Source organism: Nerophis ophidion, linkage group LG19 (genome assembly GCF_033978795.1).
Source record: "Nerophis ophidion isolate RoL-2023_Sa linkage group LG19, RoL_Noph_v1.0, whole genome shotgun sequence".
Classification (NCBI taxonomy): Eukaryota; Metazoa; Chordata; class Actinopteri; order Syngnathiformes; family Syngnathidae; genus Nerophis; species Nerophis ophidion.
This window is the reverse complement of record NC_084629.1, coordinates 2085001-2101250: the sequence shown is the minus strand read 5'-3', so window position 1 is coordinate 2101250 and position 16250 is coordinate 2085001. Positions and strand designations below refer to the sequence as shown.

Genomic DNA, 16250 nt, shown 5'->3' with positions numbered 1-16250 from the left:
GACTTTGAAGCCTTTTTTAGGGATATACGGGGACCAGTAAAATTTTGGAAAAGAAATACAACAAGCCACTGGGAACAGATTTTTATTGTTTTTAACTCTTTTGAAATTGTGATAATGTTCCCCTTTAATATTAATATTCCAGCAGCTTATTTGTCTTTTTATGGGCTTCAACATACCGTATTTTCCGCACTATAAGGCGCACCTAAAAACCTCCAATTTTCTCAGAAGCTGACAGTGCGCCTTATAATCCGGTGCGCCTTATATACGTGCCAATAATAAGCCACAAGAGGTCTTGCAACTACCCCAGCCTCTACTGTAGCGTCTATTCTATGCGCCTTATAATGCAGTGCACATTTCTATATGAACAAAGTTTTAAAATAGGCCATTCATTGAAGGTACGCCTTATAGTGCGGAAAATACGGTACTTGAAAACGTAACAGATCTTGCAAGCATGTTTATCCTGATAAAAATGCATATTTTTAGTGTACTAGATGTTGTAATGATTTCAGTCTTATTTGTAAAATGTTCTGTGAGCCAGTACGAAACACAATGGATTAATTAGGCCACTTATGTAGTCACTATTTGACAAAAATGTTTTGTTCTTGGTTCGCTAAGTCGCTTGTCAAAATGTCTCCTTAGTTACTGGAGAAGGCCGAAGCGAGAGAGCGAGAGCGTGAGAAGGAGGAGGCGAGGAAGATGAAGAGGAAAGAGGCGGCCTTTAAGGCCATGCTGAAACAGGCCACGCCCTCACTGGAGCCAGAGGATTCATGGGAGGCAGTAAGTCTTCTTGTTCAGTTACTCCTAGATTTCAGACAAGAGAATACTACACTCTCACTTAAGCAACCATTTTTATTACAGCCGAGAGTGACAAGCGGTAAAAAATGGATGGATGGAAGTCCTAAAGAAATGAAACTTGAATATATTTTAGAGCAGGGATAGTCAACCGGTTGGGTCAGTTCTGTTTTCAGTGTGGCTTTGATTGATTGATACTTTTATTAGTAGATTGCACAGTTCAGTACAATTGACCACTAAATGGTAACACCCGAATAAGTTCTTCAACTTGTTTAAGTCGGGGTCCACGTTAATCAATTCATGGCCTCGTATGGAAATGCACTTAAATTTTGAAGGGATTTTTAAACTTTATTTTATATTTTTTGATGCGCCTCTCGCACCGGTAAACTAGTTATGTATGCTCCATTTTTTATACAACTTTCATCTGTGGAGTATCTTGCCTTAAGATATACTGTAATACAATTGGATGCTGATGTGAGGGTCGATCAGGGGTCTCGAACTCAATTGCACAGGGGGCCAAAATTTCAGATTTTAAAGATAATATACACGTTGTTGTTCATCCACTATACTGATATACTGAAAACGTGCATTACAGACGGTGAATGTGTTTTTTAGTGCACAGATTTTTTTCTTTTGTCCACTTTTGTTTGACTTCTTTTTTTTTAACACTGTTGTGGAGGAAATATGCACTTTTATCAAAAGATACCCGCATTAGTGTTTATGCGTTTTTACTTGAAAATTTCTACTTCCAACTGCTTGAGTCCCTAAATGCGCCGCGATTGAAACATGACATGAAATAAAATCTTGATTTGGTAATTGTAATGTCTACTAAATTACTTTTAATCAAATTAATTTTAAATAAAAATAATTTATTTTTTGAAAAATCCCTATTTTTTGGTATTTAATATATTTTTTTTCAAAGGTGTCACAAAATGCCAAATGTATTTTTACTTGTACAATAGAAATTTATATAAAAAAATACCATAATGCATGTACCATGACTTGATTAACGTGGAGCCCGACTTAAACAAGTTGAAAAACTTATTCGGTTGTTACCGTTTAGTGGTCAATTGTACGGAATATGTACTGAACTGTGCAATCTACTAATAAAAGTTTCAATCAATCCATCCATCCATTTTCTATTGAATGAGCGCGGGGAGATATGATTCATTTAATGCATGCCTGAAGCCGGTGGATAGAAAATTTTAAAGTGTTAAAGGAGGGAAGCATTTGTAAACATTGCGGTAAAAGTGATTAGAAGGATTATGTAAAAACCAAAAATCCGGGATAAGTCTGCGTCGAAAGATGCTAAAATGCCACAAACACTTTCAAAACTATACAAAGATCAACTTGATTCCCCCAAAGAAGTGTTATGTGAGTAAAGTGTCACTGACCTGTCGATACTGTTGTAGGCGATTCTCACTAACCTTTCGATAACGTACTCCATGAACCTCACTAACATGTCAATACCGTACTAGGCGATCCTCACTAGCATGACGATACCATACTAGGCGGCCCTCACTGACATGTCGATACCGTACTAGGCGGCCCTCACTGACATGTCGATACCATACTAGGCGGCCCTCACTGACATGTCGATACCATACTAGGCGGCCCTCACTGACATGTCGATACCATACTAGGCGGCCCTCACTGACATGTCGATACCGTACTATGCGGCCCTCACTGACATGTCGATACCGTACTAGGCGATCATCACTAACATGTCGAGACTGTACCAGGCGTTTCTCACTAACATGTCGATATCGTACTTGACGATCGTCACTAACATGTCGATACCGTACTAGACGATTGTCACTGACATGTCGATACCGTACTAGGCGGTCCTCACTGACATGTCGATACCGTACTAGGCGATCCTCACTAAAATGTCGATACCGTACTAGGCGATCCTCACTAACATGTCGATACCGTACTATGCGATCCTCACTAACATGTCGATACCGTACTAGGCGATCCTCAATAACATGTCGATACCATACTATGCGATCTTCACTAACATGTCGATACCGTACTAGGCGATCCTTACTAACATGTCGATACCGTACTAGGCGATCCTCACTAACATGTCGATACCGTAGTAGGCGATCCTCACTAACATGTCGATACCATACTATGCGATCTTCACTAACATGTCGATACCGTACTAGGCGATCCTTACTAACATGTCGATACCGTACTAGGCGATCCTCACTAAGATGTCGATACCGTACTATCCGATCCTCACTAACATGTCGATACCGTACTATCCGATCTTCACTAACATGTAGATACCGTACTATGCGATCTTCACTATTATGTCGATACCGTACTAGGCTATCCTCACTAACATGTCGATGCCGTACTAGGCGATCCTCACTCGTACTAGGCTGCCCTCACTGACATGTCGATACCGTACTAGTCGGGCCTCACTGACATGTCGATACCGGACTAGTCGGGCCTCACTGACATGTCGATACCGGACTAGGCGGCCCTCACTGACATGTCGATACCGGACTAGGCGGCCCTCACTGACATGTCGATACCGTACTAGGCGGCCCTCACTGACATGTCGATACCGTACTAGGCGGCCCTCACTGACATGTCGATACCGTACTAGGCGGCCCTCACTGACATGTCGATACCGTACTAGGCGATCCTCACTAAAATGTCGATACCGTACTAGGCGATCCTCACTAAAATGTCGATACCGTACTAGGCGATCCTCAATAACATGTCGATACCATACTATGCGATCTTCACTAACATGTCGATACCGTACTAGGCGATCCTCACTAACATGTCGATACCGTACTAGGCGATCCTCACTAACATGTCGATACCGTACTAGGCGATCCTCACTAAGATGTCGATACCGTACTATCCGATCCTCACTAACATGTCGATACCGTACTATCCGATCTTCACTAACATGTAGATACCGAACTATCCTATCTTCACTAACATGTCGATACCGTACTATGCGATCTTCACTATTATGTCGATACCGTACTAGGCTATCCTCACTAACATGTCGATGCCGTACTAGGCGATCCTCACTAACATGTCGATGCCGTACTAGGCGATCCTCACTCGTACTAGGCTGCCCTCACTGACATGTCGATACCGGACTAGTCGGGCCTCACTGACATGTCGATACCGGACTAGTCGGGCCTCACTGACATGTCGATACCGGACTAGGCGGCCCTCACTGACATGTCGATACCGTACTAGGCGGCCCTCACTGACATGTCGATACCGTACTAGGCGGCCCTCACTGACATGTCGATACCGTACTAGGCGATCCTCACTAAAATGTCGATACCGTACTAGGCGATCCTCACTAAAATGTCGATACCGTACTAGGCGATCCTCACTAACATGTCGATACCGTACTAGGCGATCCTCAATAACATGTCGATACCGTACTATGCGATCTTCACTAACATGTCGATACCGTACTAGGCGATCCTCACTAACATGTCGATACCGTACTAGGCGATCCTCACTAACATGTCGATACCGTACTAGGCGATCCTCACTAAGATGTCGATACCGTACTATCCGATCCTCACTAACATGTCGATACCGTACTATCCGATCTTCACTAACATGTCGATACCGTACTATGCGATCTTCACTATTATGTCGATACCGTACTAGGCTATCCTCACTAACATGTCGATGCCGTACTAGGCGATCCTCACTCGTACTAGGCGGCCCTCACTGACATGTCGATACCGTACTAGTCGGGCCTCACTGACATGTCGATACCGGACTAGTCGGGCCTCACTGACATGTCGATACCGGACTAGGCGGCCCTCACTGACATGTCGATACCGTACTAGGCGGCCCTCACTGACATGTCGATACCGTACTAGGCGGCCCTCACTGACATGTCGATACCGTACTAGGCGATCCTCACTAAAATGTCGATACCGTACTAGGCGATCCTCACTAAAATGTCGATACCGTACTAGGCGATCCTCACTAACATGTCGATACCGTACTAGGCGATCCTCAATAACATGTCGATACCGTACTATGCGATCTTCACTAACATGTCGATACCGTACTAGGCGATCCTCACTAACATGTCGATACCGTACTAGGCGATCCTCACTAACATGTTGATACCGTACTCTCCGATCTTCACTAACATGTCGATACCGTACTATCCGATCTTCACTAACATGTCGATACCGTACTATCCGATCTTCACTAACATGTCGATACCGTACTAGGCGATCCTCACTAACATGTCGATACCGTACTATGCGATCTTCACTAACATGTCGATACCGTACTAGGCGATCCTTACTAACATGTCGATACCGTACTAGGCGATCCTCACTAAGATGTCGATACCGTACTATCCGATCCTCACTAACATGTCGATACCGTACTGTCCGATCTTCACTAACATGTCGATACCGTACTATGCGATCTTCACTATTATGTCGATACCGTACTAGGCTATCCTCACTAACATGTCGATGCCGTACTAGGCGATCCTCACTGACATGTCGATACCGTACTAGTCGGGCCTCACTGACATGTCGATACCGGACTAGTCGGGCCTCACTGACATGTCGATACCGGACTAGGCGGCCCTCACTGACATGTCGATACCGTACTAGGCGGCCCTCACTGACATGTCGATACCGTACTAGGCGGCCCTCACTGACATGTCGATACCGTACTAGGCGGCCCTCACTGACATGTCGATACCGTACTAGGCGATCCTCACTAAAATGTCGATACCGTACTAGGCGATCCTCACTAAAATGTCGATACCGTACTAGGCGATCCTCACTAACATGTCGATACCGTACTAGGCGATCCTCAATAACATGTCGATACCGTACTATGCGATCTTCACTAACATGTCGATACCGTACTAGGCGATCCTCACTAACATGTCGATACCGTACTAGGCGATCCTCACTAACATGTTGATACCGTACTATCCGATCTTCACTAACATGTCGATACCGTACTATCCGATCTTCACTAACATGTCGATACCGTACTATCCGATCTTCACTAACATGTCGATACCGTACTAGGCGATCCTCACTAACATGTCGATACCGTACTATGCGATCCTCACTAACATGTCGATACCGTACTAGGCGATCCTTACTAACATGTCGATACCGTACTAGGCGATCCTCACTAAGATGTCGATACCGTACTATCCGATCCTCACTAACATGTCGATACCGTACTATCCGATCTTCACTAACATGTCGATACCGTACTAGGCGATCTTCACTATTATGTCGATGCCGTACTAGGCAATCCTCACTGACATGTCGATATCGTACTAGGCTGCCCTCACTGACATGTCGATACCGTACTAGTCGGGCCTCACTGACATGTCGATACCGGACTAGGCGATCCTCACTAACATGTCGATACCGTACTAGGCGATCCTCAATAACATGTCGATACCATACTATGCGATCTTCACTAACATGTCGATACCGTACTAGGCGATCCTTACTAACATGTCGATACCGTACTAGGCGATCCTCACTAACATGTCGATACCGTACTATCCGATCTTCACTAACATGTCGATACCGTACTATCCGATCTTCACTAACATGTCGATACCGTACTATGCGATCCTCACTAACATGTCGATACCGTACTAGGCGATCCTTACTAACATGTCGATACCGTACTAGGCGATCCTCACTAACATGTCGATACCGTACTATCCGATCTTCACTAACATGTCGATACCGTACTAGGCGATCCTCACTAACATGTCGATACCGTACTATGCGATCCTCACTAACATGTCGATACCGTACTAGGCGATCCTTACTAACATGTCGATACCGTACTAGGCGATCCTCACTAACATGTCGATACCGTACTATCCGATCTTCACTAACATGTAGATACCGTACTATCCGATCTTCACTAACATGTAGATACCGTACTATCCTATCTTCACTAACATGTCTATACCGTACTAGGCGATCCTCACTGACATGTCGATACCGTACTAGGCGATCCTCACTAACATGTCGATACCGTACTAGGCGATCCTCACTAAGATGTCGATACCGTACTATCCGATCCTCACTAACATGTCGATACCGTACTATCCGATCTTCACTAACATGTCGATACAGTACTATCCTATCTTCACTAACATGTAGATACCGTACTATCCTATCTTCACTAACATGTCGATGCCGTACTAGGCGATCCTCACTGACATGTCGATATCGTACTAGGCTGCCCTCACTGACATGTCGATACCGTACTAGTCGGGCCTCACTGACATGTCGATACCGGACTAGTCGGGCCTCACTGACATGTCGATACCGGACTAGGCGGCCCTCACTGACATGTCGATACCGGACTAGGCGGCCCTCACTGACATGTCGATACCGGACTAGGCGGCCCTCACTGACATGTCGATACCGTACTAGGCGGCCCTCACTGACATGTCGATACCGGACTAGGCGGCCCTCACTGACATGTCGATACCGGACTAGTCGGGCCTCACTGACATGTCGATACCGGACTAGGCGGCCCTCACTGACATGTCGATACCGGACTAGGCGGCCCTCACTGACATGTCGATACCGGACTAGGCGGCCCTCACTGACATGTCGATACCGGACTAGGCGGCCCTCACTGACATGTCGATACCGTACTAGGCGGCCCTCACTGACATACTAGGCGGCCCTCACTGACATGTCGATACCGTACTAGGCGGCCCTCACTGACATGTCGATACCGTACTAGGCGGCCCTCACTGACATGTCGATACCGGACTAGGCGGCCCTCACCGACATACTAGGCGGCCCCCACTGACATGTCGATACTGTACTCGGCGAACCTCGCTAACATGTCAATACTGTACTAGGCGATCCTCACTAACATGTCGATACCAAACAAGGCGATCGAAATGGTGTGCCAGGGCATACATGCATATGACAAATTGAATTGATTATTCTCACCTGTACGTAGGTCATCAGTCGTTTAAAAACCACCACATCTGCACTTTCATGGCAAATAATGCCAACAAACTTGGATTTTTGCACCTGTCGATACCGTACTCGGTGAACCTCACTACCTGTCGATACCGTACTAGGCCATCCTCACCGACATGTCTATACCGTACTAGGCCATCCTCACCGACATGTCGATACTGTACTAGGCGATCCTCACTAACCTGTTGATACTGTACTAGGTGAGAGAGAGATTCCTAAAAGAAGCCACTTTTGAGGACATCACATTAGAGTCTGAGAGGAAGAGGATATTCAAAGACTTCATGCACGTGTTGGAGGTCAGTGTCACAGTATTATGGAGAAGCTTCAAAGGAACTTGTTGATCCCAAACATGTTGTTGTTGTTGACAGCACGAGTGCCAACATCACCACTCCAAGGCCAAGAAACACTCAAAGAAGTCCAAGAAACACCACAGGAAACGATCCCGCTCTCGTTCGGTTAGTGTATGATCTCTTGGTGCCAAGGTGGTCTTCTCCACTGAACATGTCCTCTCTCTCAGGGTTCTGAATCTGAAGAGGAAGAATACCACAAGAAGAAGAAACGTTCGGCTTCGAAAACTCCGTCCGAGCGCTCCTCCAGTGGCGAGTCAGGTGAGTGCCACACCTGAGGAGTCAAGCTGTCTTCTTGTCACCTGCTCAACATCTTCCTCCATCGCAGAGAGGAGCTACAAGAAGTCCAAGAAGCACAAGAAGAAGGCCAAGAAGAGACGGCACAAGTCTGTAAGTACACACTCTTGTTGTCACCGGGAAGTATGAGTGTGTGCGTGCGCTGATACTCATCATGACCAGCAGGGGTCACCTGACTCTGATGTCGACAAGAAGGGAAGAGACTCCAAGCGAGACAAAGATGCAGACAAAGATAAAGAGAACGACAAATCTCGAGGGAAGTCTCACTCTGACAGCAAACAGAAGTCCCCTAAACGCAAATCAGCCAAGGAGGAGGTAAGAGTAATCCCTTTTTTTTTTAATACTTTTATTCCAACTATATGTAGTACAGGGGTCTCAGGCCGCAATTGGCCAGAGAGACGTTATTTTGCGGCCTCCACCTTAATATGAAAGTTTAATGTTTGTGAGGCCTGCGAGTTTTAGATGAATGGTGCTTGACAGCGTTGTGTTATTGGGTCCAAAATGGCTTTTTCAACGTTCTGGGTTGCCTACCCCTGCATTAGTGGAAAAGCGACAAATGAGTGAAAGCGACAGACGTACTAGGCGATCTTACTCACGACCTACCGATCTCAGGGCGGACACTCTAAACACGAGGCCACTGAATATACTGTCTTTCCATTTATAGTAATACACCGTGAAAAACAACAACCTTAGATTTTCAGTCAAAAACTGGCTGCTCAAACAACAGAATTTTGACGCAAAAACGGGTAGTTTTTTTTTTTAAAATTTACTGTAATATGCTGTAAAGAACACTGTAAAGTTGAATGTCATTTTTATTAATTTGATGGGTGGTTTGCTTTAAAGTATTTTCATTTATTTTTATTAGACTAAAAACATGTTTAGAAAGTGTGGTAATAAACTGTAATATTTGTTACAATATTAAAGGTAAAAGTTAAAGTACCTATGATTGTCACACACGCTAGGTGTGGTGAAATTTGCCCTCTGCATTTGACCCATCACCCCTGTTCACCCCCTGGGAGGTGAGGGGAGCAGTGAGCAGCAGCAGCAGCGGCGGTGGTGGTGAATAAACCACCAATTCCAACCCTTGATGCTGGGTGCCAAGCAGGGAGGTAGTGGGTCCCATTTTTATAGTCTTTAGTGAAACTCAGCCGGGGTTTGAGTTCACAACCTACCATGAGGCCACTGAGTAGGTATAGGAATTAGGAACATTTGCATTCTTTTTAATAGTTTGCTATTATCGGTGCTGCTACTTTGTCGCTATCTAGTGAAAGATATGAATTCATCAGCTCAATGACCTTTAATTATACTTCGAATAAAACATGCATCATTCACTTATATGACCCAATCCAAACAACCTTCCCTAGTCATGGTGCAAAAATATACAATCACACACATCACCTGCTCACTAAACTTTGTGGCTATTATACAAACGTCCACACACTATAAAAAAAATTCTACATTTCACCAATTTAAATCCACTACAAAGCATGATGGGGAAAATGCTAAATACTTTCCACATTTCTCCAGGTTTGCTACTTTGTAGCTGCCTGATATTTCTGATTGATTACAAATATTTAACGTCTTAACGCTTCAGCTGTTTGTTTACATGTTTTTTTAAATATATTTATCTTTGCTATTTGGGTTTTTTCGATGCTAATTAGAATAAAAATTAAGAATTGTGATAAGATGTACTTAGTCCATAAGTACACAAACGTGTACTTCATGTTTAGTGACATGTTCATTCTTATTTTTACACTTTTTTCCCCCCAAAATTACATTGTATGTTATAGTCTTCTGACACCACCAGATGACAGTATAAGTGTCCACATAAGTGGCCATAAGACCCCAATTCAGTAGTGTACACAATATTGGGAGTAAGAGCTAAAAAGTGCTGTCCACGTATGTGGCCACCAAGCCTTTAGAAGTTTAAGGTCTTCATAGAAGTCTGAACTTCCACACACTCTTAATATCCAATCATACTAATGATGAATTATATGTCCATTAAAATAATATAAAATGTACAGATAAATGTGTTGTGTTGTGTGTGTGTGTGTGTGTGTGTGTGTGTGTGTGTGTGTGTGTGTGTGTGTGTGTGTGTGTGTGTGTGTGTGTGTGTGTGTGTGTGTGTGTGTGTGTGTGTTACCTGACATGCAGTCGGTCCTCAACCACATTTTTTTAGCCCAAGTCAAAAAGTTTGTAGTTTTACATAATCTGTCTGCCAAACAGCAAATAAAGTCGTAATAATGTAACAAATATGAACATTAAATTATGTTCTGTTTGATTTCCTGATAAGTGTGATGTATAAATGATTCACTTCCAAACATGATGAAAGATTTATTTATACATGCAAACTTTCATCCATGTGTGAAAAGTCATTAAATATACATTCATACATTCATTTATTGCTCATTGTTCAGCAGCAGGAGCCTTTTCCATATTTCATGTCGCATTTCTGCTTCTGTGGCTGTCGTCACACACTTTCCTCTTGCACAGAGGGTGTTCTCTCCCCCCAAAAAGCCAAGGAAAAAGCAAAAAAAACTAGCTGCCGAGTTTGAAACACCGCTTTCTTACGTGATGCAAGTGTGCCCCCTAGTGGTGGAGTACACAACACGCAGGTTAAAGTGCAATAAATAGTTTTTTGTGTTGCCTTCAGGGCGGCTGGGACACGTCAGGTAGTGAACTGAGTGAAGGAGAGCTGGAGAACAGAAGAAGAACTCTACTGGAACAGCTGGATGCGCCGTGATCACACACACACACACACACACACACACACACACACACACACACACACACACACACACACACACACACACACACACGCATTCCCTTTGAACTTCTCATTGTTAGACCATATTTGGGTACACCCCCTTCAGGTCTCTGTTGGAATGACACCGAACTGGTTTAGTTAGCGTCTCTAGGTGATATCATTCTTATGCAAGTTGAGTATACTTGACTGTCAGCTTCAAAGAAAATTAGTTTTAATTTGAATTTGATGTGAATGCAACCTTTCAATTCCAAATTCTGTAGCTTCATGTAATAAAAAAAAAACACTGATCAAATGCTGTCCTGTTTTTTTCTTTTCTTAAGTTATCATTTGCTATTTTTGTTGGTTTTATTAAATTTTTTAACTGATCAACTGTTATCCTATTTTTATTAATTTTTTAAGTAATCATTTGCTATTATTGTTCGCTAGTTATATTTTGTCGTCTTTTTTAAAGTTATTTGCTATTCTTGTTCACTAGTTAAATCGTTTTATTCCTTTTTAAGTTAACATTTGCTATTTTTGTTCACTAGTTAATTTAAAGAAAATGATTTAACTAGTGAACAAAAATAGCAAATAACTTAAAAGGAATAAAAATAGGACAAAAAAAAGAATAAAAACGATTTATCAAATCTCCTATTTTTATTCCTTATAAGTTATTTGCTATTTTTGTTCACTAGTTAAATCGTTTTTATTTGCTATTTTTGTTCACTAGTTAAATTGGTTTCATTCCGTTTTTAACTGATCAACTGTTGTCCTATTTTTATTCCTTTTTTAAGTAATCATTTGCTATATTTGTTCACTAGTTATTTTTTTAAGTTGTCATTTGCTATTCTTGTTCACTAGTTAAATCGTTTTTATTCTTTTTTAAGTTAGCATTTGCTATTCTTGATCACTAATTAAAAAAAAAGAATAAAAACGATTTTATTAGTGAACAAAAATAACAAATGACTTAAAAGGAATACAAATAAGAAATTCGATTTTTTTTAAGAATAAAAACTATTAGCAAATGTCCTATTCCTTTTAAGTTATTTGCTATTTTTGTTCGCTAGTTAAATCGTCTTTATTCCTTTTTTTAAGTTATCATTTTCTATTTTTGTTCACTAGTAAATTGGTTTTATTCCTTTTTTTAAACTGATCAACTGTTGTCCTATTTTTATTTCTTTTTTTAAGTAATCATTTGCTATTTTTGTTCACTAATTTTTTATTCCTTTTTTTTAGTTATTGGCTATTGTTCAATAATTAAATCGTTTTTATTCATCTAAGTTTAACATTTGCTATTCGTGTTCACTAGTTTCAAAAAACTATTTAAATAGTAAACAAAAATAGCAAATAACTTAAAAGGAATAAAAATACGACATTAAGTTATTTGCTATTTTTGTTCACTAGCTAAATCTTTGTTGGTGCCGTGACATTATTGAAGCACAATGCATGACAAGACAACTCGCATGGAATTGAAAAACATTCATTGCTAATCCTTATACAATGTGAGAAACAGTGCCACCCAGTGGACAAATACAAAATTACCGCCGGCCCAACTTGAAATAAAAGGTTTCATAAATGTAATTTAAAAAATGGCGTCAAAATGTTTTGGAATTTTGGAAAATTAAATACAATCTGAGAGGTATACCTAAACAATTTGCTTCACCTGTGGCTACTTAATTAGTTACATCAGTACATTTAAAAGACAGGATAAACGTGACATTCACTGTTGACTTTTTTTTATTTGTTGACACTAAAACACTTCAAAACATCTTTGCATGTTTTTTTTTTATTTTTATTTTTTTAATTTTTTTCCCCTTTTAGTTGGTTATTGTGGTGAAAAGGAAGGCAGCACTAAAATGTAGGAGGGGGTGCTATTTTAATTTATTTGGGGGGGTAAACAATAAGTGTTTATTACCTGTATTATCCTTTAAAATAAAAACAATAAAGGTCACGAGGCAAAGCGGTAGCTTTTTCTATTACCGTAATGACCTGCTGAGGTTGATGTGTTGAGTGATCTTCAGAATTCCCATTATTTTTAACGTAGCACGCCTGCAAGGAAATTGGCAAAGTGAGGATAGACGTGCGTGTAGAAGGGGGGGCGGCAACCCGCGGCTCTTTAGCGCCGCCCTAGTGGCTCTCTGAAGCTTTTTCAAAAATGTATGAAAAATGGAAAAAGGGGGAAAAAAAATACAAAAAATATATTTTTTGTTTTAATATGGTTTCTGTAGGAGGACAAACATGAAACAAGCCTCCCTAATTGTTATAAAGCACACTGTTTATATTAAACATGCTTCACTGATTCGAGTATTTGGCGAGCGCCGTTTTGTCCTACTATTTTTGGCGGTCCTTGAACTCACCCTAGTTAGTTTACATGTATAACTTTCGAGGACGTGTTTTTGGCCACTTCTTTTTCTGTCTCATTTTGCCCACCAAACTTTTAAAGTGCGCGAATGCCCAAAGGTGAGTTTTGTTGATGTTATTGACTTATGTGGAATGTGCTAATCAGACATATTTGGTCCCTGCAAGCTAATCGATGCTAACATGCTATTTAGGCTAGCTATATGTACATATTGCATCATTATGTCTCATTTGTAGCTATATTTGAGCTCTTTAGTTTAATTTAAGTCCTCTTATTTCAATTTATATCTCATAACACACTATCTGTTTGTAATATGGATTTATTTTTGGTCCAATATGGCTCTTTCAACAGTTTAGGTTGCCGACCCCTGGTGTAAAAGGAACAAGGTAATTGAAAAATTTCCATTGTTGATCATTAAAGTTTGTCTCAGTCTATAAGTGAGCTGTGTTAGTATTGGTTGCTCAATTTAAGTAAAAAGGCCTACTGAACTGAGATTTTCTTATTTAAACGGGGATAGCAGGTCCATTCTATGTCATACTTGATCATTTCGCCATATTGCCATATTTTTGCTGAAAGGATTTAGTAGAGAACATCCACGATAAAGTTCGCAACTTTTGGTCGCTAATAAAAAAAGCCTCGCCTGTACCGGAAGTAGCAGACGATGTGCGCGTGACGTCACGGGTTGTGGAGCTCCTCACATCTGAACATTTGTTTATAATCATGGCCACCAGCAGCGAGAGCGACTCAGACCGAGAATGCGAAGATTTCAACATTAATTTGAGCTTGGATGAAAGATTCGTGGATGAGGAAAGGGAGAGTGAAGGAATAGAAAAAAGAATATAAGACTATACAGTGGGAGTGATTCAGATGTTATTAGACAAATTTACTAGGATCTTTCTGGAAAATCTCATATCTGCTTATTGTGTTACTAGTGTGTTAGTGAGATTATATAGTACCTGTACAACCTGAAAGTCATCTGACATCCATTGCTTTCGTCCTCTCCAAGGTTCTCATAGTCATCATAGTCACCGACGTCCCACTGGGTGTGAGTTTTCCTTGCCCTTATGTGGGCCTACCGAAGATCTGCAGCCCTTTTGAGACTCTAGTGATTTAGGGCTATATAACTAAACATTGATTGATTGATTGATTGAAGGTTGGCACCGCACCTTTCTTCAGCACCAGTGGACGGTTGGTGGCGATGCCCATCTCTGCCCTTCGCAAGGGGACCCTCTTCGGAACACGATCTTTCGAAATGATCGCTGCATAATACACTGTACTTTGTGTGTGTGTGTGGTCCAGTCCAACCGTTTTCGCTTGACCGCTCTGTTCCATAGTAAAACTTCGTCATTTTTCGGGAATGTAAACAAGGAAACCGGCTGTGTTTGTGTTGCTAAAGGCGGCCTCAATACACCCCTTACAGCTTACAGCTTTCTTCTTTGACGTCTCCATTATCCATCAAACAAATTGCAAAAGATTCAGCAACACAGATGTCCAGAATACTGTAGAATTTCGCGATGAAAAACAAGCTAAGAGCTGGGAATGATGCTGGAAAAAAATGTCGACAATCCGTGACATCACACGCACGCATCATCAAACCGCGACGTTTCAGCCGGATATTTTTGGCACGAAATTTAAAATTGCAATTTAGTAAACTAAAAAGGCCGTATTGGCATGTGTTGCAATGTTAATATTTCATCATTGATATATAAACTATCAGACTGCGTGGTCGCTAGTAGTGGCTTTCAGTAGGCCTTTAAAATGTCAAACTTAGTTTGCACTTTCTTCTGAACGCTATAACACTTTTTTTTTTCACACTATAAACGACGAATGAAATCGTGTTGGTGCAAATAAAGACACTTTCGCATTTCGTTGTAAATAGTTTATCATATTTATTGGAAATATAACATCTAATTTAAAAAAGATGTTAATTTGCAATGACCACAAAAGTCTAAAAATAAAATAAAGATGCCAGTATTATCCCGTTAGAGCGTGGAAGAATCCATCACTTGATAAAATGCAGATCAACCTTTAACGAGTGGATTTAGCTTTCTGCTTCATTAAATAGACAACAACAAAAAAAAGAAACTATAAGTTAAAGAACATTCAAGTTGTAGAGCACAAGGCCATGCTTTGCAACAATTATGTACAATATTATTCATCCAGTCACTTCGGTACAAAAACATGGTTTTTAAAACAACTGTACACTTTTTTTTCTGTTGCTTTTTAGAACCATGAGATGAAAACATGAGCTTAAAGGAATCTTCAGTGGTTAAATAAAACAAAATAAAAGAGTAGATGCAGTAGTAGGAATGATGTGTACAATGTTTACAACTCCCAGTTATGACGGCATCAGGAAGTTTCCTTTTGGTGGCCTTTCGAAAATAATGAAAGTAGTTTTTAATCTCATCACTGGCTTGACACGACTCCACGGGCCAAGAAGATTTGACGTTTAGTAGGAAGTTGTACAAAAGGAGCACTTGGAAAGTAGCAACACATGAACTTCAAAGATTTTAGCTTAGAAAAACTCTCCCGGTAAGTTTTATATATTTTTGATTTTGCGTTATAAGTTCTTTAAAACGTTTTAAATATGTAACTTTCTGCCTTAATGTGTATTTTTTAATCAAATGATTTTGGATTTTTTCAAATAACTTTTTATACAACTCAGCCCAAATATGTCATGAAATCAA

The 16250-nt window shown here is 41.0% G+C and overlaps 1 protein-coding gene and 1 long non-coding RNA gene across 8 annotated transcripts in view; both read left to right on the top strand.

The window, feature by feature from the left end:
• The window catches only part of prpf40a (PRP40 pre-mRNA processing factor 40 homolog A), a 59134-nt gene extending 47617 nt beyond the window's left edge, over positions 1-11517 (top strand). For 3 of the 7 annotated variants that reach the window (XM_061878986.1, XM_061878984.1, XM_061878979.1), the window contains 7 exons: positions 640-777; positions 8015-8110; positions 8183-8269; positions 8332-8422; positions 8490-8551; positions 8621-8773; positions 11112-11517. In XM_061878986.1, coding sequence (XP_061734970.1) covers positions 640-777; positions 8015-8110; positions 8183-8269; positions 8332-8422; positions 8490-8551; positions 8621-8773; positions 11112-11201 — 717 coding nt within the window. In that variant the 3' untranslated portion in view covers positions 11202-11517. The remainder of the gene's footprint in view (positions 1-639; positions 778-8014; positions 8111-8182; positions 8270-8331; positions 8423-8489; positions 8552-8620; positions 8774-11111) is intronic. The other 4 variants (XM_061878985.1, XM_061878983.1, XM_061878980.1 and 1 more) reach the window with 3 other exon arrangements.
• Positions 11518-12033: 516 nt separating this feature from the next.
• Positions 12034-16250, top strand: part of LOC133537876 (uncharacterized) — a 44270-nt gene continuing 40053 nt past the window's right edge. The window contains exons 1-2 of the long non-coding RNA XR_009802868.1: positions 12034-13664; positions 13915-13949. This is a non-coding gene — a long non-coding RNA (uncharacterized LOC133537876). The remainder of the gene's footprint in view (positions 13665-13914; positions 13950-16250) is intronic.